Raw genomic sequence first — 24940 nt, forward strand, 5'->3', positions numbered from 1 at the left:
AATGAATCCAACACCTTTTTGTGAGTGTGGGTCCCATTCCCTACCAGACCCTTCTCAGGTGCTTCCATGGTTCCTAAACATCTTTCCCTTCTCTCAAATGAAGCGGCAGAGGGAGAGCCCTCACCAGTCCACCATCCGTCAAGTTTTGGCATGCTTCCCTTGAGCTTGTTCCTAACAGGCCCAGTTATCTCCCTGTCCCCCCTCATATCTAGTTTAAAGCCCTGTCAATAAGCCCTGCTAACTCCTGCCCCAGAATCCTTTTCCCCCAATGGGACAGCTGCATCCCACCTGTCTCATTTGTCACCAGCAGACCAGGTGCCTTATAAACCTCACCATGATCAAAGAACCCAAAATTCTGACGGTGACACCAGTCTCTGAGCCACGTGTTAATCAGATATGTTTTCCACCCTCTCTCAGTGGTTTTCCCTTTCACTTGAGGGATTGATGAAAACACGACCTGAGCTCCTGAGCCTTCAATTAGCCACCCCGGTGCCTTGAAGTCCTTTTTGAGTGACTTAAGACTTCTCTCTACCACCTCATCGTCACCTGCCGGGATAACCAACAAGGGGTAGTAATCAGAGGGCTGCACCAGAGCAGTAACCCTCCTTTTAATGTCTCTAACCCGAGCCCCAGGGAGGCAGCAGGCCTCTCTGTGGTATGGGTCTGATTGACATATGGGCCCCTCCGTAACCCTCAGAACAGAGTCACCTACTACAATTACCCTCCTTTCCTTCTTAATTGAAGAAGTCTCAAGTTGTGGGGCTGAGGGACAAGCGGTGGATGACTCACCAGATGGGTCCTCATTTCCATCTTCATTCAGCTGGCTGTCTAGTTCCAAAGCCTCATACCTGTTGTACGATGACAACTGGGAAGGTGAGAGGGGCCGAGAAGGTTTTCTCTTGCCTTTCCAAGGAAGGACCTGACTCCATTCCCCCCTGTCCCCCACATGCCCTCCTTCTGCCTGGTGAGAGGAGGGGAGGGAGTCATGTATTTCTTGTAGAGCCTCTACCTGCTGCCTTTGTCTCAGAGTGTGGCTCCACCAGTCAATCTCATTTTCACACTCTTTGATCGTTCTCAACCTTTCTACCTCCTCCCTCAGTTCAGCCACCTGCCTGAGCAGATCCTTTACTTGATCACACCGCACAGAAACAGTGTCTCTGACTCCCTCCGGTTCAAGTGCCAGGCTCAGGCACTCTCAGCAGGCAGAGACCTGCACAGCCGCCTGTTTGTGCGGGACCTCTGGGTTCCCACATTCCTCATCACTCTGCCTCTTGGCTGTGTTGTGACCATGGTCTTCTCTCTGGCTGGGAGGAAACCAATCCCTGGGTGCTGTTTCCCACACGCTGTGCTCTCACATCCCTGCAGTGCTGTTCCTTCCCTCCCCTCTCTCTGTCACTGGTCAATGGCTTGCAGGGATTGAACATACCTTGTTCAGTGGGAGAGACTCAGCCCTGCCCTACCAGCTGCCTCGGGGCACTCACAGTCAAGTACTGTCTGACCACCCTGAGCTCGGTGGGCCATTGCTGCCCTCCCACAGGGTTCTTATTACCTGATCAACGGTGGGTGGTGCTGGTTCCGCCCACGCTAACTCGGTAGCCCACCGAGCTCGTTATCGAGGGGTGGGTTTTTGACCTCACAGACTTCCTTGCCCACATAGGATTTGTATGAATTAGGTCTGAATGGATTTTTCTCCGTGAACTTGACCAGTCTCACCTGTAGCCCATATGAACTCTGCCCACAGCCTAAGTCCGTCTTGTTTGAGAAAACTTTACTGTGTTTTAGCTTTGTATTGAAATTGCATTTTGCTGTTTTTCCCTTATACTGCCATTTCTTTTACCGAGAGATTGGTCCATCCTCTCTAAGACTTTCATGACTCCATAGACCTTTACTGTCATTGACCTCAGCCATCTCCTTCCCAGAATGACAAATGCTAGAAGCTCTACAAAACCTGGTTTATGACTTTAATTATCCTCAATGCTCTTCTCTGAAACTCTTCCAACTTTTCTGTACCCTTTTTGAGATGAGAGTACCACAACAGCATGCAGTGTATCAGAGCAAGCCATAGATTTACACAGCAAAATAATGATGCTTTCAGTTTTACTCTTTATTTATTTCCTAGAAATACCCAGTAGTGGCTGGATTTGCTTTTCTTACTGCTTCTGAGAACTGAGCTCAATTTTGATGGGACTAACTATTCTGAGCCCAAGATCTTGGTCCTCAGTAGTCACGGTCAGTTCTGAGCAAATCTTGTATTAACAATACTTCCCCCATGTGCATCTCTTTCTGTTTGTCTCCATTATTCTCAGTCAGGTCTGTCATTACTCCCATTCCCCATCTGCTTCACTTTCTTCAGTAACCTTGAATAGGAGAGTTTAACAACCTATAGACCCTTTAGCCATTTCTTTTTTGTCTTCTCCATTCCAGGAACATCTGGGCCACCCAGAGCCCTCTGCCAGGAACTCTTTCAGGCTTGGACTGTAGAAGCCTGTGCAGCTGTTTTCTGTACATACTTGCACAGTTGTCCAGCCTGCTGTGGGGGTTCCTCCAATGTGGGTATGTTCCTTGAGACACTTTCCAGATAACATGGTGGTTGATTTGTCTTCAGTTAGCTACCTATTTATGTAGTAGCATACTGACTGGCATACTTCTTGCAAGTGTGAGTTGATAATATCACATGTAAGCTTCAAATATTGAGCATTTATCTTGTTACCAGTTTTTAATAACAACTATTTTGTGGGTTGCTGTTGTTCTGCCAGTTTTGTGTTTTGCAAGTCTACCTTTTTTCTTAGTGTTGTGTGAGAATGCTGTATTTGTAATAGATATGAAAAAAAATGTGACTAATATCTTTGTTGCATCTAAAATCAGTTTAATGAATGTCTCTTTTCTAGCAGTAGCTGCTTACTGATCAAGACTGACACTGAAAGTTGGACACCTAAAATTACTTTGTGGATTTTTCTCCCCTTTAAGCAGTGCAAAAACATATAAAAATGCTGCCAGGAAAAGATACAGAAAGTAGGAGGAAGAAGAGCAAAATGGGATATCCTGAAATACTGAATAAACAAAGTGGGAAAAGGGACATAAGTTAAAAATCAGATGTGGACAGGAGCACAGTTGTGTAGGCATCTTCAAACAAGTAAGACTGCAGAGAGTTGGTGATGACACATGATCAGGAGTGCACCTGTGCTACATTGAGGGGAATTGAAGAAGAAATGTCAACAAGAATAATTTTCTGTTGAAAACACAATGGTTTTACTCATATCAGGAAAAATATACTAAGTTATTCATGCAAAATCAGAAAGCACTGAGAATAATATTCAACAGGAATACACAGCTTTTTCCTTGAAGTTCTTGACTGCACAATTTTTAATTCTGTTTAACTGGAGGAAGAGGTTTTATTTGGTTGTAGTGACATGTTGGTCATCTGATCCAGAAGTGTTTATGGTGTAAAAAACTTAATTTTTCATATTGATAATAACTTTTTGTTGTTTTAAGTTGTGGTACAGAAACTTCAGGGTTAAAGCTAGAATTCATAATAAATGTGGTCGAAGTGGAATTTTGCAGATTACAGAAAATATATGTTTCTTTCATAAAAGCAAGTTTAAGTGACAGATCTGTTTTGTATTTATAATTTACAAAATCCACAAAGGATTTTCAATTTTAGCTTTACTTAGTTGTGGAGACTTTGCTGATAGGTGGTATCTGTGGTTTGCAATTGTTCTCTGGTAAAGCACATCTGGAGATTAATGTTTTTTCCAGACATAAACATACCAAGCACAAGAATGAATCACACAAAACTATTATTGAAACATTTTCAAATCAGCAAATGCTTTTGTTTCTTTCCATCTTTGTTTTGAAAAGCTTAAAAAAATTAAGAGATATGGGTCTGGGAAGGAGGGAAGAGAGAAGACGACATTTCTGTGCTCATTTTTCTGAGCTTTCAATTCTTTTTCCTATTGTGAATCCCACTAAATGACTGAAGAAATGGAAGCAACTATTTTAAAGTTGAACATGTGGTATTAAACCAGATGTGCTACTCAGATCTTGGGCAGTTTGGAGTCTGGCGGTCTGAGTGTTAAGCAACCAAGTGTCCCTAAGAATGGGCTTCTACAGATAATGTTTCATCATATGAATACTGGTGGATCATGGTCACCAGAACAAGCCAAGTGCAGGTGCTTGTGGACTAAAAGAACTTCTTTTTACTCCGATGTCTCACCTTGGATTTATCTTCTTTGTGGACAGTAAATGTTGCTGTCCTTTTTTAAACTCCTTGTGCGACATAGAGGAGGTCAAGCAGAAGCAAGGGAACAGAGGTGAACTTGCCTTGCTTCGCCTTGGTAAAAATGACACATGATGTATCTCAGCTGAAATTTGATGGAAATATCCCTATCATGCGCTCATCAGTTCACACAGAATCAAACAAATCAACAGAACTTCTGTACAGTAAAAAGTCAGGCACTGAGTCTGCACCATGCCCTCAGGGGTGTGAAGACACACCAGGGCAGGATTTATGATGGCAGTTTAAGATGCCGCCACCACCTTGGCCACCAGTTTCAATTTCTCCCTCCAGTCTGCAGGTGATGACTATCTATCATTCCTTTGACCAGTGCTGGGAGTGGCAGAAGATGATGTAAGCCCAAGGCTTAGCTGTTAAAATTAGAGAGAGAGTGTCTTACCAGGGATACAGCACTGTCTTCACCATCGCTCTGATTGGTGTGTCTGGGAATGAGCACACAGCTCAAGTGGAGTCAGCAGTACTGCCAGGCTAGGAATCAAGCAGTGGGAGATGAAGGGAGAGGTGAATTAATGACAAGGTGGCAGTACTGTGTCAAAATAAATACTTTCATAAGCAGCCTGAGGTTGAGGATGTCTCTGATTTCTGTGTTTCACTTGGTAAACTTAAAGGCAGGTTAGCTAAATCTTTTGTTCTCAAATAATGCGTAAAAGCATGAAGTAAAAATAAAAATTAATGACAGTCTCGATTTTTTTTTTTCGTAATGTGGTAGAAGATAGGGATGGAATTACTTGTTTCATCACTGTGATTTGTAGTCAGAGTGGTGTTGTAGGGTTTAGTCTGAAGGAAGGGGCATGGGGAAAAAAGGAAGAGGGGGAGCCTTTTCCCTAGTTTTATTTTACCCAGAACATTACCATGTACATCCCTAACAAATCTACAACAAAAACCAGATCCTTCACTTCAGATCCTGATGACCTTAGATTTGCATGCTGTCTTGGTGACATGCCAAGGTGATAAGGAATTTGGATAACTGAATGTAAATTAGGAAATACAAAAATATAGGGGATGTCATTTGAGAATTTGTTTTAGTAAAAACACCCCTATAGTTTTATCTGATTTATAAGTTCAGCTCTGTTCCTTACAGCACCATACTTTCAGAAGGGAGAGCAGACAGGTGAACCCCTGTTTTATAATGGTCAGGGTTTTGTAACACCTGCAAAAGCCAAGGGGACATGGACGTATTGTCTGCTGTCTGCAACAACTGCTGGCTAAACATTGGTTTTAGCTTGTTCTGATAGATGTTAGACACAAACAAGGAGGGCACATAGAAGGATGTCCATCTGTTTCATCACCCTATGGAATACTTAGCTAATGGCTATTATATTTTCATTTCTGGGAGATATTTTCATTTCTAGGGACATGGCTGAGAATAGGATAAGAAAGTCATCAGAGATGATGAATCTGACCTCTGGAAATAGAATCTAATTTAATATAGTGTAAATTCAAAAGCAGATTTATGCCACTTTGTAACTGAGATTGTTAATAAAGCTCAGGTACTGCTTCATTTGCTGAGCCAACCCTGCTTTCAGGAAATGTTTGCATTCTTTGTAAAACTGTGAATTTTATTCTATTAGGAATTGGAAAGCAGTTTCTAATGCTGCCCGTGTTTGCCAACCACAACACTAAACCCACAAGGTAAATTATTGTAAAGTTTTCTAATCTGCAGTGGATAAATCCTGACTTTGTTAGTAGGTATTTCCTGTGTGCTACTCTGGAACCAGGATCTGTACTGAATGAGTTTGCTGAACATACTGTTGTAATGCTGTCTAAGAGAAAGATTAACTCAGAACCTCAACTTAACAAAATCTTTTTTTCTTCCTAGGTGAAATGGAAATTCCAGATTCAAATGACCCCTTAGGTCACATAGATGGACTTGAGAGACCAATTCCAACACCTAAAGGTAAAAATAATTGTAGTTACATTTTTTTTTGCTCTGCCCAAATATAAGCATACTTTAGAAAGGACCAGCAAAATCATGTTATTACATGTTCACTTGATTTACCTGTACATACAAGTCTGTAAGAAAGGCAGCCTTGTGTGTCTTAATGCTTCTGATTCTAAGCAGGGATAGCAAGGTTACAGGAGTCCATAAAAATTAATTTTTAAGCATGTTCAGTCCCCCCACACTGAGCGATTCGATGTTTGACCCCAACACAGAGGGCTATTATTACCTTCCTAGCGTCTTTCTGTCACGTTTGTGCCATGAAAATTATTTAATTTTGTACAGTGTCACACTTGGCATCTATAGGTAAATCTTAAGTATTGGTATCCTTAAATATCTTTGATTTGGGATAATTACATTTGAGCCCATGGCAACATAAGAATGCTTACTTTTTAAGTAGCTCTGAGCGTTAGTGATTTTTTTTTAAAGTAGACTGTAATGGCAGAATTTCTAGTACCTTGTTAGTTAGCATTAATTTTTGTGCTACTTTGTCACTTAAACTATAGATCCAAATGCTATTCTGGGATCTGAAAATGCACATAGTTACTGCAAATTGTGCAAATTCCAATTACAATTTGGTGCAGCTTCCTAAAGCAGGAAGTGTTCTACCTGAAGAAACATGCTTTTGTCACTTGTAGTACAGATTTTTTTCTTTGTATGGATACCCTGGTGTAGTAAAGTCAACCCTTATGCTTAGAAAAAATGTCAGACAATCTTGTTAGTGTGAAGAGCTCAACCTGCCTTCTGCCTTGTCATTAACATTCTCAGCAAGATGAGCACATGTTGAAGCTTACGAAGTTTTGAGGTGCTGGTCAGATGTTCTTCTTGGAGCTTCCCTTTCAGAGGAACATAAGTTTTGAGAGTACCTTGGAGTATAGTCTCTGTTCTCATAGATATCCAATGTCATGCAATCCTTATTGTGCTTCACCTGAACAGTGATTAGATTTTTTACCTTAACTACACTTATTAGAAGCTTTTTTTCAGAATCTTCCATTAATTTCTACACTTAATTGAATGAAAAGAAGATGTGTTTATGTTCACATATCTCTAACCACCTTCCTACCGATCTTCAGTGTGGGACTGTCCCCCTCCCATTTGGGAGGAAGGTTTGGCGTACTCCTCAACCCTTTTCACTTCCTGAAGCTCCAAAATTATTTTAGAGGATTAAACTTTGTTCTCCACTATGGGAATAAATTTCATTAACAGTCATTTCTGTCAGCAGCACTGTATGCTACATCTGTTTTATACACTCCACACTCACATATCCAATACTTTTGATGGGAAAGGGTTCATGTTTAATCTTTAACTGCATCTGACAGGCTTGTTTACTTGGCAAGTTGGTCTCACTTTACGCTTTTGTTATGTCTGAGCTTTTAAGGGTACAGACATAAAAGAAAATGTTTTTTCATGTGACATTACTTGGTTAAGTTCTTGCTGAGAAAGGAGTTGCAGTTATTTCCTTTTTTTGCAGGGCCACAGGCAATACCTGTCTAAGGAAGTAATTAATCACATTTCAAACATTTCTACATCATAAGGATTTTGTATTTCCTTCAGAAAAAGAGACCCTTGTTCTTACATGACTCATTCGTATAGAATCAGTTGTTAGTTTCCAGCATGCCTGGTCTGGAAATGGCCTCATTTTGCTCCCCTTTTATTTTTGTGGCTACAAAATTCTCCAAATAAGCAAAAATCCTTGAAATTTTTTGTTTCTTTGGTTGGAATGTTAACCCATGTGTTTCTGTATCATGGGTAGCAGTTTTTGTTTCAAAAAAATCATCGCACAGAGATGCTTCAGAGTTTGTGCATACTATTGAGACCATTAGAAAGAGTCTTTTAGCTTCTTCCATCACATCAACCTTCTTTCCTACCTTGAGAAATGTTTAGTTATGCTGATTTGAACATCATCTACTTTTTTCTGATTGTAGAAGAGACCCAAAACTGGCCTGAAAATAATAGTAAATAGGCTTTAATAATGCCCAAAGTTAAATCTGCGTTAGATGTACTAAGTGTACTGGTCACCCTCTTCTATAAATCCTCCAGAAGTCTTGAAAATTGGTTCTGTCTCCAAAGTAACCAGGTTAAACAAGGTATTATTAATAATGCGAACTTAAAAAGAGTTGCAAGTCTCTTCCTACAAGTGAAGCTAAACTTCTAATGGGATAGGACCATGACTCATCTAGGGCTTTGTGGAGAACTTACCTACCCCTGTTTCCTTTAAGTGAGCACCTGAACCACCAGAAGAGCAGTACCTCTGAGCAATGTTTCGCTGAAAACCAGAGCAGAACAGTGAACATTTTCTGTAGAAAAACTTAGGTCTGCTTTGGAATAAAAATAGAAGATCTGAACACAAATTTCCTCCCAATCCAGTGAGTCTTTGCAAAGATGATCCTTTCCCCACTCTTGATTTCAGTCAAGCGTCTCTTGGTGTTGTCCTGTTTTGCAACACTCTAACAAACTCTTCCTGGTTCCTAAAAAGTCTCTTTGCCATGCTAAAGAGGCAAACCAGTTTCAGCTCCATACTTCTCTCCAGAAACTCCCAGGCTTGCTGCCTGACAGGTCTTGTGCTGCTCTCTGTCCACCTTCCTGCACTTGGCCATCTTTTCCTGCCAATGATGCTGGGGAAGGAGGTGATGCTGAGGAAGGCGCAAAGTTTCCTCTCTCTCACTGCTGCAGGGGTCAGACAGGACAAGGCCAACAGGGAGATTTCCTTTCTGAAGCCCAGAAGAGGAAAAGAACATATCTGTTAATCACAAATAAATGTAAGAGTTGTGGCACAAGCTGAAACCAAGTTTTTCTTTGGTGCTGAACACTGTTGGTGCATCATCACAGAGGTACTCACTGCTCACAATCTTGTACTCTTAAAATAAGCCTGGGGAAGGTATTAAAGGGTAAAATGCAAAACTCTTGATGCATAGATGAGCTGCCAGTAAAATCTTGCATCATAAATAATGTCTGGTGGTGTGACTGTTAGAGCAACACACTTTAATAGTTAAAGAAACACACGAGTAAGGGCAACCTGCAGTAACTGAGTCATTGAGTGAGTTGGGTTGCTCGGAGAGGCATGATGCTTCAAGCGCCTGACCTTAACTGTGGTTTCTGCACAAGTCTTTCTGGGAACTTATTCTGATTCAAGAGGTACCTATATGATAAGTCCCAACTTACGACTGTACTATCCTGGTTGCTTTGGCTTGACATAAGGTAACCTGTCAGGAATCACTCATATGAGTTCTAAAAGAGGTGTCTCTTTTATCTGTGTTACTGGTGACCCAAAGAACAGTCCACATCCTAACTGCACTGCTGTGCCCCCAAAGATCTCTTCCTAAATGGGCAGTAGCCTAGGACAGGTGGTACCTGCCTCTTCACAGTCTCATCTGGGAGTTCAGAAAGCAAGAAAACAAAACCATTCCACCTTGTAGAATTGGATTCCTGGTCTAGGTAGAGTCTTCAGTCCTTCAAGTATGAGAAAATACTGCTCAAAAATAGGTTTTCTTCTGCTAGTAAGGGAGCTTAAGCCCACTGGTTTTGGTGCTGGGGACAGTGTGCACACTGTGCCAGTATTTCAGTGCTAATTCTGCTTCACTGCTGAAATCAGCTATAATTTGTTCTGAAGTACATTTGAAGTGCGTGTGATGCAAATGATTTTATTGTACATACTTCTGGTTGCATTTTTGTACATTGAGAACACAAATACTATAGAAGATGGGGTGCAAACAATGGGATTAAATTAGGCTGTAAAGGTATCTGTTCATCTGGAAATATTATGTGGCAGTATGTAACAGTGTAGTTTCCTTAGCTGCTCATGTGTGTTTTGGGAGAGCTGTCAACATCCCTTCCATTTCCTAACCTGGCTCCAATATGTTGCAGATGGCTCATCTTCATATTGTAGTTAAATAAAGCAGAGGGGTGAAGACTTGGGAAGACTGCTTTGTATTTAGGAAAAAGGCCTGTGCTAGAAATCATGAGTCTTAGACTTCTATCTCTCCTCCATATTAGTATGGTGTTTCTCAGTGTGAGTCCTGATGTACTTGTGGAAATAGTCACTTTACTGGACTTCAGCCACCTGCTAAGGTGTGCTGGTGTGGTCCATGTCCCCTAAACTCTTACACTTACAGCAGTGTTGCTATACACACCTCTAGAAAGAAACGCTTTGAATTTCAGCAACTTTAATGTTTGTTTTCTCTTACAATAGTGTTCAGTTCTTTTATAAGGCCAGAACACTCTGCAGCTCTTTGATATTCTTTATAATTACCTGTCAATTCTGTGAACACTTTATACTTATTACTGTATTCATAACACAGTAAATTTGACAACACCATTGTCTTCCTCAAGTCATTCCTTGTTAATAATCAGCTATTCCATAAACTAAAGTATGCTTCCTAGGTGAAAAATTATGTCTTATTATAGGAAATCATGAATTTACTTCTAATGGAAATATCATTAGATTAATTACTCAAAGTATTTTCCCAAAAAATCATTTGTATTGGATATAGGATTATATCAGTCTGAAAATGCCATCACAGAAGGTTGTCATTTGAAAGAGTTGTGATGAGGGAGACCATTTTTTTAATTATATCTAACAAAATGAACAAAGAGTTATTTGAAGACAAAAGTGGAAAAGGGTGGGGAGGGAGAAAAAAAGAAAAAGCAAGGGTTTGATGAAAAAAAAATCCCACATTGCTTTTTAAACAAATCATAATATACATACTTTTAGTGGTTTTAAACATCGTAAAGTTTTATACGATGAATCTAAAGATGGTCTAAATTGTATGCAGTTATGCAGACAAAAACTATTTGCTTTTTTTTTCAACAGCTGATTTTAAATTTTGGGTATCTGAAGCCAACACTGCTGTAAGTTGTGATGTGTTCTGTAGTATTGAACAGATGGGTTTACAGGCTTTTTTGACTGTTGGATCTAAAGTTATTTAAATACATATATGTCTTTTCAAGAAATATGTAGTCTAAAAAGTGATAAAACATATATAAATATTGCTACTTGTTCTAAAGAGATTGTTTTATCTTCAGGTATCTTATCAATTTATGACTGAAATGTTCCTTTGATTTTCTCAGAAATGGGACATTCAGTGTTTGTTTCCCTTATGCAATGCAGAAAGAAAAGGGAATCAACTGTACCACAAAAATGAATTATTATTATCTCATATGCTCATTATCTCAGGAACACAGGAGGATGTGAAACTCTTTATAGTATCATACATATTACTACTTAGTCTAGGTGTGAATTTGGGAAGTCACTTAAACTCTCCTTTGCTTTAGTTTCCACGTTTGGAAAATAAGTTTGATGATATCTTCCCATCCCATGAGACTTAAATATTCATAACTGATTTAGAAGTTCTGAGATAAGAAGAGTTGCAAATTTTTAATAATTGCTATTCACGGAGGCCATCATGAAGCTGGTTTGAAAATTATGAAGGGATAATTATTTTTTAAATCATATTGGGTAAAAGGAGCAGTAAGAAAACAAAAATTAATAGAAACCAAAACTCAAACTGGAAACAGCTAAGCCAGAATTAACTTGATCTAAAGTAACTAAAGAGATATAATTTTTTTTTTAGAATGAACTTCAAAATTGCAGCTAAGATCTTAAAATAACAGAAGCAGAGTGATTATTTTATATTGTGTTTATGCCAAGAATAGCGTGTATGGTTTGAGCAAATAACTTGGACATCTTAGTGCCAGAATAATACAAATAAAACTAAGAAAAATAATATGCATGTGAGGTCTAGGTGGTAGATGTGCCCTTTATGTTTTTAGCTTAGTATCTATTCTTGTGTGTATCTTCACAATGATTTGACACATGCTGGAAAAGTTTACTTTTATATTCTTGCCAAAACACACAAAATAAACCTGTCATCTTAACTTTGATTTGCTGTGGGATTCTGTTTGATATATTTATATTAAATTTATTCCATTTAAAAATATGGCAACCTAACAAAGGCTTTTCAAAATATGAAAGAGTTTTGCCAGAGTTCATGTCAGTCATTTCCCTAAGCTACTTTATTCATAGGGTACATAGAATATGATAGTATAACATAATATCTAGATTAAGTTGCATTATTCTCTCATAGCTTCTTGACAGAACAGTTTTTACTCTGTTCAAGCAAAATAAATATTAGTATTGGTTGTACACTATGTTAGAAACCATAATAAAAGAGAAATTTAATTTAGAGCATCTTTGCCTACAGCAAATGCAGAAATATTCACCAGATAGCTTTTCCCTTTGAAGTACTTTAAGCCAAGCCAAAGACCACTGATGGCAAAGGAAGCATTTTCCTTCAATGACCCTTGGAACCAAGCCAGAGTGTAGAAAATAGTATATAACAATAGTATTTGTGTAACACAGAAAATTGCTGGCCATTATAGTAATACTGTTTATACGCAGCAAGCCCAGAATATTTTACAGAGAGTATTTACTCTTTGTTCCAAAGTTATGTCAGTATTAAAACAGATTAACAAATCTGTTCGTTTTAAACCATTCTAGTTGTCTGATTCATAACACAAAATACAGGATACACATTAAATACAAGTTCTAGCACCTTCACATTTCATTTTTCTCCATATCTGTCCAAATCAATATTTATTAAGAGAGAAAGAGAACTACATTTGAAAAAATTTGCATTGCACATTGTTGAAATCCCAGTTTATCCTGGGAAGCATTTTGGTTTTTCCCCCTAACCACTGCATCAAACTGGCATTCACACAGTGTTTGTGGTTTCACGTACATCACAAAAAGTAACTGCTTATTATCACCACAGAAATTAAATAAGGAAAACCTTCTTAAGAACATGGTTGGTTAAATTTTCCACTTTGTTTGAAAGATTTGCAATTATGGGTTATCTAAAGTGGACACCAAATAACAGAGCAGCACAACAAATTGCCCACTCTGTCATACAGTTCAGATTCAGTAAGTATATAAACACCAGACTTCAGCATCATTTCTCAAAGAGGAAATGAAACTAGCAAACAGAGAGTGTGTGCTTCAGGGTATGGATAGAGGCAGTGGATAGGCAGTGAGTTGCCCTACTGCTCCTAAGCTGCTCTGCAGAACTTTAAAGAAAACACAAGTGCTTCAAAGTTCAGTAGGTTAAAATATTTATTACTTGATTTGTAATAACAGGGTAATATAAAACACTGCAGAAAATGCCTGTAAAATTGGCAGGAGAAATAACGAACTAAAGCCAAATTCTGACCTGCAGGAAATGGATTCAGTTACACTGACTTCAGGGAAAATGTATCTAATCACACTGGGTCTGAATTCATCCATAAATCTTCGGCATTGCTTTTGGTGGTAATAGGTTTGTTTCAGTTATTAATAGGATCTGATTCATAAATTCTTATGAAATGTTTTGGATTGCTTAAAAGCTATGGACCAAATTACTTCCAAGCCTAACTCTGGCTTAATTGGTAAAACAGAAACGTCTAACATGGATTTAATCTTGAGTTAATAACATCTGTTGGTCCTAATAAGTAAATTTAGTATATGTTTTCATCCAAATGTATTTGAACATAATATCTATGAATAACCCAAAGTGAAGACTCAACCCAGCTCATTTTAAAGCAGGAAAAGTTAAATAGTGGTAAGTGTTCGAGCAAGCTATAAACTGACCAATGGCACAAAAGCTGACCAATGGCACAAGAACAGTATAGACCAGACCTTTTATATGTCTAAGCAATAGACTTAAGTAATAGTTTTAACCAATTGCTTCTGTTCCCTGTATCAACAATGTAATTTGCTGTTTTTCTGTTCCCTGCTAGAATGTGATCCTAGTAATTCTAATTCTGCAGATACGAAATGTAACCGGGAACCACAAGTGATACTGTTGTGGCATGACATTGCAGAAAGCATTCATGTACTTTTTCTCCCTTTTTTATCAGGCATTTGAAAAGAAATCATTTTTTGGTTTTTGTGTTCTGTCAGAATGTTTTAAAGTCAACTGCAGATTTGTAGGCTAACAATAGGGAAAACTAATGTAAAATTACATTCAGAATAATTTATTATTTATGAGGAAAAAGGATGACAAAATAATTTTCCTGGTTTTGGGTTTACTTCATTTTCTATTTAGTGACATTCTAAATTCACACTTGCCTACGTTGTATTCTCATGTTATTCATTAAAGCAGGATTTCTTTTGAAAGGCCAACAGTAGACAACAATGTAATACTCAGGAAAACCCAGTTTTCCAACAAAATTTGGCTTCGGTAATTCATTATATTCTGATGTTCCTACTGTTCCCCTGTCCAGTGCTATATCTAGCCATTACAGAGGAACTGATTTTCATGGTCATGTCAAACGTAAATCAAAGCAGAGATTCAATTGTCTTAAAGTATTACAGCAATTAGACTGCAAATGTTGACCATTGCATTACTGGTGTTAGATTCCTGCACAGTAATATGCTATTTCCTAATTAAACAACTGCAGAATAATCTAACTGATAGGAAATTGTATCAGCAATAGCGTGGCCAGCAGGGACAGGGAAGTGATCTTCCCCCTGTACTCGGCACTGGTGAGGCCGCACCTCGATTCCTGGGTTCAGTTTTGGGCCCCTCACTACAAAAAGGACATTGAATTGCTCGAGCGTGTCCAGAGAAGGGCAACGAAGCTGGTGAAGGGTCTGGAGGACAGGTCGTACGAGGAGCGGCTGAGGGAACTGGGGTTGTTTAGTGTGGAGAAGAGGAGGCTGAGGGGAGACCTCATCGCCCTCTACAACTCCCTGACAGGAGGTTGCAGAGAGCGGGGGATGAGTCTTTTTAACCAAGTAACAAGTGACAGGACAAGAGGGAATGGCCTCAAGTTGCGCCAGGGAAGGTTTAGACTGGATATTAGGAAGCATTCCTTTACAGAACGGGTTGTTGGGCGTTGGAATGGGCTGCCCAGGGCAGTGGTGGAGTCCCCATCCCTGGAGGTGTTTAAGAGTCGGGTCGACGTAGCGCTGAGGGATATGTTGTAGTTGGGAACTGTCAGTGTGGGGTTAATGGTTGGACTGGATGATCTTCAAGGTCTTTTCCAACCTTGATGATTCTGTGAAATGGCACATGTGGTTATCCGTCAAAGTTATTTGATATTTGGATCCAGCTGACATAAAAATGTAATGTAGTATGAAGTATTCCTGATGCCGTATGTCTAGATGGTATAAGTTTATCAAAACAAACATATGGGCATGACAGCTAGATACTTTTCTTCCTTGTTTTGACAATCACACTATTATTTCTGTGGAATTACATTCTTTCAAGCTTTTGACGTGTGATGTGTGTCAGTTGCGGGACTCCTAACTCCAAATTAAATTTGAAGATAATAACCTACAGAAGTTTTGATTGTCAAGTGGGGTTTTTTTATCACTTGAGATCACCAATACAGCATACGTGCTTCTTCACAAGCCCTTTGGTTTCAATATACCACAAATTAGTGCTTTTAGTTTCCATTTATAAAACTAAACCCATGGAACTTGATTACTCAATATCCGTACAGACCTTTCTTTGACCAATTTATTTTAGGACTTGATGTAAAAAATGGCAGCATATATGAATTTAAAAGTGCCTTCTGTATCACAGGTTACTTCTGCAATTCAGACATCCTTTCTTTAAACTGGATGTGAGACCATCTTTAAAATTCAATTGGAAGATAAACCTATCCAAATCAGGCTCATCATAAATTTTCCTGTCAGATGGGTATCTGGCAAATCAAATTAGTATCTAAAAGTAACTTCTTCAGTTTTAGTTATTTTTAAGACAAATATGTGACCATCTAAAAAGGTTAAGTGGTAAAATTCTAATGATATTCCAATATGGTTACAAGTGGGAATACTGTTTTATGGAATAAGGGTGTATTTTTCTGTTACAACACTGTTTCCCAAGAGACACAGAAACTAACCAGAAAAAGTAATTATTGTTTCAGAATAGGTGTCCACAAAGGGAGTTAGGATTGTAATGGTATTAATTCATGCTTGACCTTCTAATCTGCATACCTACTTGCAGACAAACATGAAGTCAATCATGAAAGACGAATTGGAGTGAGATGCTACGGTGTCCTAGGACAGTGAATTACATTTTTTTTTAAAATATGCTTGAAAGAAAACTGAAACCGTTTCCAAGATCCTCTATTAAAAATGTGCCTTTTGGGCAGTCTTTTATCACAACCTGAGTGAAGATTGATCTTTTCTGACCTTTTACCCTCTTAGGTTACTTCTTGACCTTTCTGGAACCAGTCAACAACATCACTGTAGTCCAGGGACAAACAGCAATCCTCCACTGTAAGGTAGCAGGAAATCCATCTCCGAATGTCAGATGGCTAAAAAACGATGCTCCAGTGGTTCAGGAGCCAAGACGAATCATCATCAGAAAAACAGATTATGGTTCACGTCTGAGAATCCAGGATCTGGATACCACAGACACAGGATACTACCAGTGTGTGGCTTCGAATGGAATAAAGACGATAACTGCAACAGGAGTGCTGTTTGTGAGGCTCGGTGAGTTCCTGGCTTTTACGATTACTCAGACTGCTTTTATAGACTAGGTATTAGTTTTCACAATAGCATAATGAGAAATGAATTTGATGTTTTAAAAAGGATTCTCAACACAAAAGGAAATAAGTAAAGCTGTTGCCTGTGACCTCTCCCCCACTGCAGAATTTCTTAGTTGAACTCGATACTCGTTTACTAGTAATAAAAGAAAGTAAATACTGATGGAAAGGTCTGTAAATATATAGTGAAGAAAAAACTTTAAAGAGGTATCAGTATAAAGTACAAAAAGTTAACATTTCATTGCCTGGAGTTTTCAGTCTACTGCTGAACTCAGTCTGTAAAATAACTGAAGGGAAGAATGAGAATCAGTTTTCTACATGATGTTCATAGTGCTGGGCCCATCCTTGTGAAATATCACATCTGTACTGCTACGTGAAGCCTGGCCTCAGATTCTGCCCTTTGACAGCTGAAGGTACTTATGTTGCATTTTGGAGACTTAATCACCCAACCTGGAAGGCAAGCTTTTATTTAGTTCGCTTCTGAAAAAAAAGAAAAAAAATTCTAGAGAAATTTTCCTAAAATTTCATCTATTTTTATAATGAAAATAGCTAACTTCACAGTTTAGTTTGTAGTGATTGATTAAGTGTGCGGTATTGGACCTTGTTCCTGCTGTGACAAAGATTAAGAGCATGCCCTTGTCATACCATAAACTCTGATAGTAAGTCTCAGGTGGGGCTTATTAAGAGGTAAGTGATGTGTCAAGATAACACACTGTCTTTCTAACAGCCTGTGTTTTTATGGTGGGAGGTATTTTCTAACAAAAATTAAGTCCACTCAATCTTCTGAGCAGACAGAAGATTCATGTGATTTTTATTTGTGGCTTCGAAAATAACAATATATAATTATGTGCAGGAACGCAGAGGGTTTTGTCTGAATCTTGAGACAAACCTTCCTTAAAGAGACAGTTTCCTTTAGATTACTATCGACTTTTTTTATGCTGCTGTTCTTGAGCCAAACTTGCCATCGGTTTTTGTTTGTTTTATGTTTACAGGTCCAACAAACAGCCCAAATCACAATCTTCAGTAAGTACTTTTTTAAAAATTACTTAATGCACTCTGACCACTTTTGTTCTGTAAGAATTTAGTTCATAAACTCAGTAAACACTGCCTGCAACCACAGTGTTCTTGCTAAAAATACCTAATTTATCGAAAACTCACAGAAAGGATGAAGCTTTTTCAGACAGGGATAGCATTGTGTTACAGTGGGTTTGGTTTGATTGAATTTTCTTGAGCAACTTCTGCTTGCTTATTTCATATTTTGTGCAAGCAAAATACCACAAAGTCATGATGTTTGAACAGTAATTGTTTACAGGGCAAGTATGGGCTGGAAGAGTGGTTAAAAATGAATGGGTAAAATACTTAGGTTGCTGTGGTTGTAAATTTACCCATGTTATATTATTATAACTTGAAAAGTCAGATAAAACAAGACTAGAATCCTGTCTTCGAGCAGCTAGGTAAAACCCCTCTTTGTTAGTGTCATTTTGACTTCGGTGGTGATTTAGTGATTTTTGTTAGCTGCCTCAGCTCACTTGTTGATCCAGTCATAAGGATAAAAATAGATCAGTTCTGTTTCATCATCGTTGGTTTATATTTCAGTTTTAATTTAAATACTCTGTATTGTATAATTTTGTTAAGTAGATTCTGCGATTGATCAATTAATGAAGTGAGGAATGCAGTCTGAGGCCTTTTTATGTTTAATGGTATAAAACTAGTGCTGGTGATGGACTAATTAAAAATAAGAGTAAAAGCAAATTTGTAAAGACACGTGGATGCTTTTCAGAAGTACACTGTTGATGAGTGTTTGTGATCTCTGAACTCCCAATGACTTGAGTGTAAACACTTCCAATAACTGCAGTGAGCTGACCACTAATCCAGCCATCTTGCATGTACCTCACTCAGTCGTCTTACATATGTAAAACTAACACTACATGGTACACATTCTTGTATTTTATATGGACAGAAAGTGTAAATGAATTTAAAGGATCTCAACATCACAGGGATTTCATAAGTTTTCATATTTTTCTTAAAATTGATTACTGTTGAAGATTAAAAACAGCTGTTCATGAGAGTACAAAAAAATGTAATAATTCCTGTAACCACTGAAATCCTACTTCAGATCTCACAGCACTTTAGAAAACTGTTATGCACCTGTTTCACAAAGAAGAAAAATAGTGAGATACCAGGAAGCTGTCTGATCTTTTATGAGATCAGGAGGCAGATACTGGTACAAGAGACAGGAAACTGAAATGCGTGTAGTGAAGCACTGAACTGAAGTTCAAGGAACAGTTTTCAAATGCAGCTGAAAAGTGGTAAGCTCTGAGCACAAAGTGAAAAGCTGGGAACTAAGTTTTACATTGGTTCACTTTTTATTATTGAGCAAATAATTAACCTTATTTCTTTCAACTTCCCTAGTATTACCCAAACTTTTCTCCGGTAGTGAGTATTACCTTATATTTTACAAATATAATAAATATGATAAAGTGAAAAAAAAATTACTGTAACACACATTTCTTAAATTATACGCCTTTCCCCCCCCTCCTCCCCCCTCCACCCAAAGTGGAAGTGAATTAAGGTTTCTGAGCCATCTTTCGTTCTGGTTTTGCGTACATTTTGAATGCTTGACTATTCAACCTTTGCTAGTTTTGAACTCTTAACTTAAAATAAAGAAAGACATTACCAAAAAAAAAAAATAATCCTGTCATTTGGATTGTGACACCTCTAAACTGTTTTTGTACCAATGTTAGAGGTGGTGAACCTGGAAGCACTAGTGTGCCATGATTGTCTTGGACCTGCCATTAAAATGTGAAGAGTAGGCTGCTGTTAGATTTTTTTTTTCCTTTTTTTAAATATCCAGTTGATTGAAGAGAAAGCTGAAACTTGAGAAAAACAAGCTCAGGTCAAAGGTCTACTGAGAAGTCATGAGGCACTTATCTTATGAGGTCCAGGAGCTTTCAGGGATTACAGATCTTTGCGTCACTGCATGCCTGCTCCTGTTTCCATTTTTTTTCTCTTCCTTATTTAACCAGGTTTTGTCCACCTTTCCAAAGTTCCTGTCCTTCTTTTTGATACTGTCTTTTCTCTTCTCATGCCTCACAGTTGTTGCCATGTTCCTCTGCTCCGTGCCTTCTACCTAGTCCTTCAAATAAAATGACATAATTTGGCGGTAGTATTTGTTTCTATTCAGAAACTGTTTTACTGAATATTTTGTATAAAATTGTGCAGGTCAATTTATAAGCCAGAAAAGAGGAAAGGGGAAAAAGGTGAAAGAAATACCTAACTGCTTGGCAGGAGCCCGCATGGAACAAAGGGCTCTTTCTGTTTGCTGACTGCACAGCACGGTCTTGTGTTGAGCCACCCATGAGCTTTTTCTCCTGGCATTAACACTTCCAAAAAGACATGCTTCAGTGGAAGCACTGAAACCTAAAACCATTGTAACTTGGTTTAAAACTATACCTAATGAATTATTAAGGGATAAAAACCATTACCTGTATAGATACCATCTAGCAAGGTATTTTTATGCAGTCCATGTGTTCTGCTGTGGATTTCTAGAAATGATCTACAATTAAAAATTGCCAGAGATCAATTGTGCATTTTGCAGTCAGACTTGTTGGTGCAAAAAAGGGCACTGACCTTCAGTGACGCATTTCCAGAAAAGTCTAAAAGTAAAAATTTTCAACCAAATACAGTCTTAAACTGGTGTGGATTTTTTTGTGAGGGTGGAGAGGTCTTTATTTTCTGGAAGGTCCATAACTGTAAAAATTACTATGGATTCTTCTGTAGAAATGGAAAAATACAATCTAATGAAATTGCTGTATTTATCAGAAGTATTCAAATTATTTAAAGTATTAATCACTAGTACAAATTAATTTACAATGGAAATAAAATCAAAACACAGTCAGAAAACTAATCTGTGATGAGCCTTTGCTGTCCAAAGGACTGTGCTACTAGAGGACAAGCCTGCAGATTGAATCCTTTCTCTCACTGCATAATGTTACTACCTTTTGTATCATTAACATTATTAGCTTTTGCCCTTGTAAAGAGGGACATCCTGTCCATTCAGAAAAATATGAGTGTGTGGAAATAAAATAAATGGATAGCAGATACTGGAGAATGTTTTTTTCTAGCATGATTTTAAATTAAGCAATGGATGTTAATCTATGTAGGACAGAAACAGTTGCCTTCCCATCTAGAGGTGTTGTTCTTACACGATAACATCATTCTAAAATCCTTTGTGTTCTCTAGTCTAATGTATTTTTCTCTTGAATTGAACAGCTAGATGGAATTTCACCATTGGGGAAATTCCTGTTTTGAAGCTGTTTAGATTTCTCTTTAAGGCTGTGACTGTAGTGGTGCCATCTTGAAGGGAACCTGCGATGGGAGATATCTGACAGTTTGTTGGCTCTAAGGGCTTCTGGAAAATCTGATGAGCCTTTAGCAGAAGCGAGGAAGGCACACCAGAGTATGGGCAGAAAAAAAGTAGCTATAAACAACACCCTTGCTAAGTGTAGGTGAAGAGAACTGGCTCTGTTGCCAGTGCTGCACTTTTCCCAACATGACCTTTCTGCAGTCTGCTCAGGACACCAGGAGGTGAACACCTCCTTCCATAGCCCTGTTTAGGGGAACTGGGCTTTCTAAGAAACTTTGAGAAGTCCCTGTTTTATCAAATTCTGACTAAGATCAGTTCTGAGTTTGCAGTCACTGATGCCTGTATGCTGGACCCTTAGAAGGAGAAATAGGTGGGAAGAAACACCATCATCAAGTTGAAATTGTCATTTCTTTGGGGAGGAATTATTGAGGTATTAATCATTCAGAATAAATTTGCATGCTCTCATGCCTTATTTTCTTCAGGTAGTACAACAGTACAACAGTAAAAATTTAAAGATTCAGTCCATTGAAGAAGAGTGATGAAGCAATTGTAGTTGAGAAAAAATCAGTTCTTTCAGTGGAAAACAGAAGCTCTTTAAAACCCGGTAACACATCTGAGTTAAAACTCTGATGAGGAACCCTGGGTCTGGGATGGGCAATTTGTTCTCTATGGGTCTGCATATCCTATAGCTTTTATCACATAGCTGTAGGAGTCTGGGCCGCGCTGGGAGAAAGTTAGTGCAGACAGAAGAATGCAAGGACGAAGACAAGGCCAGCAAAATAAGGCTGGCAAAAACTCACAAGATAGCAGATAAGTGAGAAACACCTGTGGTCAGCAAAAGCACACAAGTCTGAGCAAAACAGGGTATGAGATAAGGGAGTTTTGGCAAGTTTGGGGCTTTACGTGCTAATTGCAATTAACCAATGCAAATGCTTGTAGAGGCGCGTGAACAGCGCGTGTAGATGACCTGTAGCCTATTAGAAGATAGATGAGTGCGTGTACGGAACTTAGTAGAGTATAAATGTAACCAGAAAAGGAATAAAAAAAAAAAGATGGATGACCTGATCATCACATTGGTGTTGTGTCGTTTCTGTTCCCGCATGGAGAAATAAGGACCCTGGCTAATGGTGACCCCGACACATAGCCAAAGCACATCCCTTCTGTGACTGAAAGGGGACCTTCTGCATGATGTAAACGTCAGTCATACAGCTTTATGATGGAGGCAAGTGTGTTTTCACCATGTGACAAATCTCTGTGTAATTGTAAGGTGGAAAAGGGAATATGGGGCCGTGGGAAAGAGAGTGGAAAGAAGTGGATCATCAGAGCACTTCACCCTGAGGCCATCTCCCTGCCCATTGCTGAGGTCTTCCAGATAAAAGGCAGTAGCTATAGGGGCAAGTAGTTTTGTAAATTGAAGGTGTCTGGCAAGCCAAAGGCACCCAACATCACGTAAAAAAGGAAGAATACTTTATCATCAAACGGCAGCACCACTCATATCTTCCTCCTTTCCTCAGGTGGCATGGCAAATACTCTTTAGTCCCAGTGCAGTTCAGCCACTGATAACATTTTTAATCTTGTAAATTATACAAGATTATCTTAAAATTCACATAAACAGATGTTTTTATAACCAATACAAGGTTGTCTTAACTCAGAAGTTACAGTGTTTATTCAGGCCCATGAGGACCAGGTGTTCAGTGATGGGCCTCCTCCAGAACAAGATGCATGCCTTTTGTTTCATCAAAATATACACTTGGTGAGATGACTATATTTGAAGGATATATATTTTTCTAAGATATTTGTGGTAATATGTTGAAGTTACAGAATAAGCACATACTTTGTCTTCTGGTTTCCTGTTTTAATCAGGGAAGAAGGATTTTGTCATTAAAACACTGGACTGTAATTTTAGAGGTCTGGATTAAATTTCTGGCTGTGCTTCTGTCTCCATGTGTGATTGCAGCAAGTTGTTTAACCTTTGTCTCTCCATCAAATGGAGATGGTCGATCTTGGCAATTTTTTGCCTTCCTCTATTATGGGATCAGATCATTTCAAAATGTTCAGGGTACATTCTCTCCTCATAAAGCATGGAATGTTATTTTATGAATGAGGAACTGAGGCACAGATTATCTTGGGCTGGTCTACATTAAGCAGCATGTGTTTGCCTTGACCGATTTCCTGGCTCCCTCACAATCCAATCTGGGAATCTGGCTGGAACATGCTGCAATTCAACTGTGTGTCAGTTTCCTTTTTTCGTTCAAGATTGGTGGGGGGAGGCTGTGTTTCACCCTGGGGTGGGGTTGGGGCTGCTTTCAGGGAACTTTGATCCACAGTCTCGGATATGCTTCTGAGTCCATCAGTTTAAATGGCCTTTGACAGTCGCTGAGGCCAAGACAGGAAATTTGTAGAGGAAGGAGGGAACTGAAACCAAGGCTGCACTAAACCATTTTACATATTCTTTTCTCTCTTACCTGTTTTAGAGTGTAATTTTTTGGTATAGTGATTGTTTTTACTCTAGCTATGTAGGATACAGCCTAGTAGGGCTCATAAGTATATCGTGTCACAAATAATACATAACTGAAAAGTATACTCTGGTCTGTTCAGAGCTTTAGAGTACACTCAGAAGAAGCTGACATTCTGTCTTGCAATGGAAACTGCAGAATTTTTATCCTAATCTTACTTTTGTGTTTTAGAAAATATATTTTTTTCTCATCAAAAACCCCAAATATGTGTAATTCAAGGCAGTGGAAGTACTGGTCTGGATTGCTTTGCACAACATGAGATCCCAGCTTTTTCCCACACTACATTATTTCTTCAGCTTTAATCTTCCACTTAAATATTTTCTAATCGCTAGTGAATAAATGATCTAATGCATTTTATATTATTTAGTGTTAGAAGTAGAAATTCATTATGTGCTTACAAAATTGACTAATTTTAAAAGCCAGATGTGTATTTAAACTAATATGCATAACATCTTAGAGTAGACACAAGTGTTTGTATTCCTGCAACTTGTTAGCTGGAGGAACTATTGCAAGTGGTAGTTTTCTCCTTTCCTTCAAAGGAAGGGAAGAACAAAGGAAAGAACCTGCCAGGGAATACAGAAAAACGGATAATAGTTTGTTTCAATCTGTTATGCTCACTAATCCATGCTGTTCAGAAATGCCCAAAACCCAAAGGGAAGCCAAGCATATGCAAAGGTCATTAAAAATAGACCACCAGGGAAGTTTTACTTTCTTTTTGCTACTGTGTGAATCAAACGGCCCTGAGACTTAGGGTGTAGTGCAACTATTTTGCACTGCTTTAGGTAGAGACCCTGGTTGCAAAGACAAGAAAGCAGCCCTATGGGACTTGCCTGCTGTTAGGCAAGGTTTCCAAATACCTGGGGAAGAAGTGGTTAGTTACACTTCTGTCTCCTCTTACAGTTAATCTAATTCAGGGTTAAATGTGAGGAAGCGCCTTCCTGTGTGTGATTAGCAGTACTGTCAAGATACTTTTAAATGGGTTGGATCAAGCACCTAATGAACGTAACGCTTACCACTTCACATTTATATATGGGGCTATAGCACCCAGTACACCAAAGCACACAAAAACACTTTCTTTCCTAAGAGTTCTGCTTTCCAAAATTTAAGCTTGTAGGTGGATATTAAAGGAAGTTGATTCTTTCTGTAGGGGAGAACTTACCCACAGCCTCTGTGCTGGGAGAGCCTGCTTCCTACTCTGCAGAGCGGTGGTTAGGTTTTTGATAGCCAGACAGCTGTCTGTCAGGCAAACTGTAAGGTGTAACTCTGAGATGTGCAATGTACGGTGAAGAGCCAAA

General features: G+C 38.7%; 1 protein-coding gene across 1 annotated transcript in view; it reads left to right on the plus strand.

Moving 5' to 3' along the window:
* The window catches only part of ROR2 (receptor tyrosine kinase like orphan receptor 2), a 169470-nt gene that overhangs the window by 116539 nt on the left and 27991 nt on the right, over window positions 1–24940 (plus strand). Inside the window, exons 2-4 of the mRNA XM_074812505.1 lie at window positions 6114–6191; window positions 16423–16710; window positions 17756–17786. Of these exons, the coding sequence (XP_074668606.1) occupies window positions 6114–6191; window positions 16423–16710; window positions 17756–17786 (397 nt within the window). The remainder of the gene's footprint in view (window positions 1–6113; window positions 6192–16422; window positions 16711–17755; window positions 17787–24940) is intronic.

This window comes from Strix aluco, chromosome Z (genome assembly GCF_031877795.1).
Source record: "Strix aluco isolate bStrAlu1 chromosome Z, bStrAlu1.hap1, whole genome shotgun sequence".
In the NCBI taxonomy this organism is placed as follows: Eukaryota; Metazoa; Chordata; class Aves; order Strigiformes; family Strigidae; genus Strix; species Strix aluco.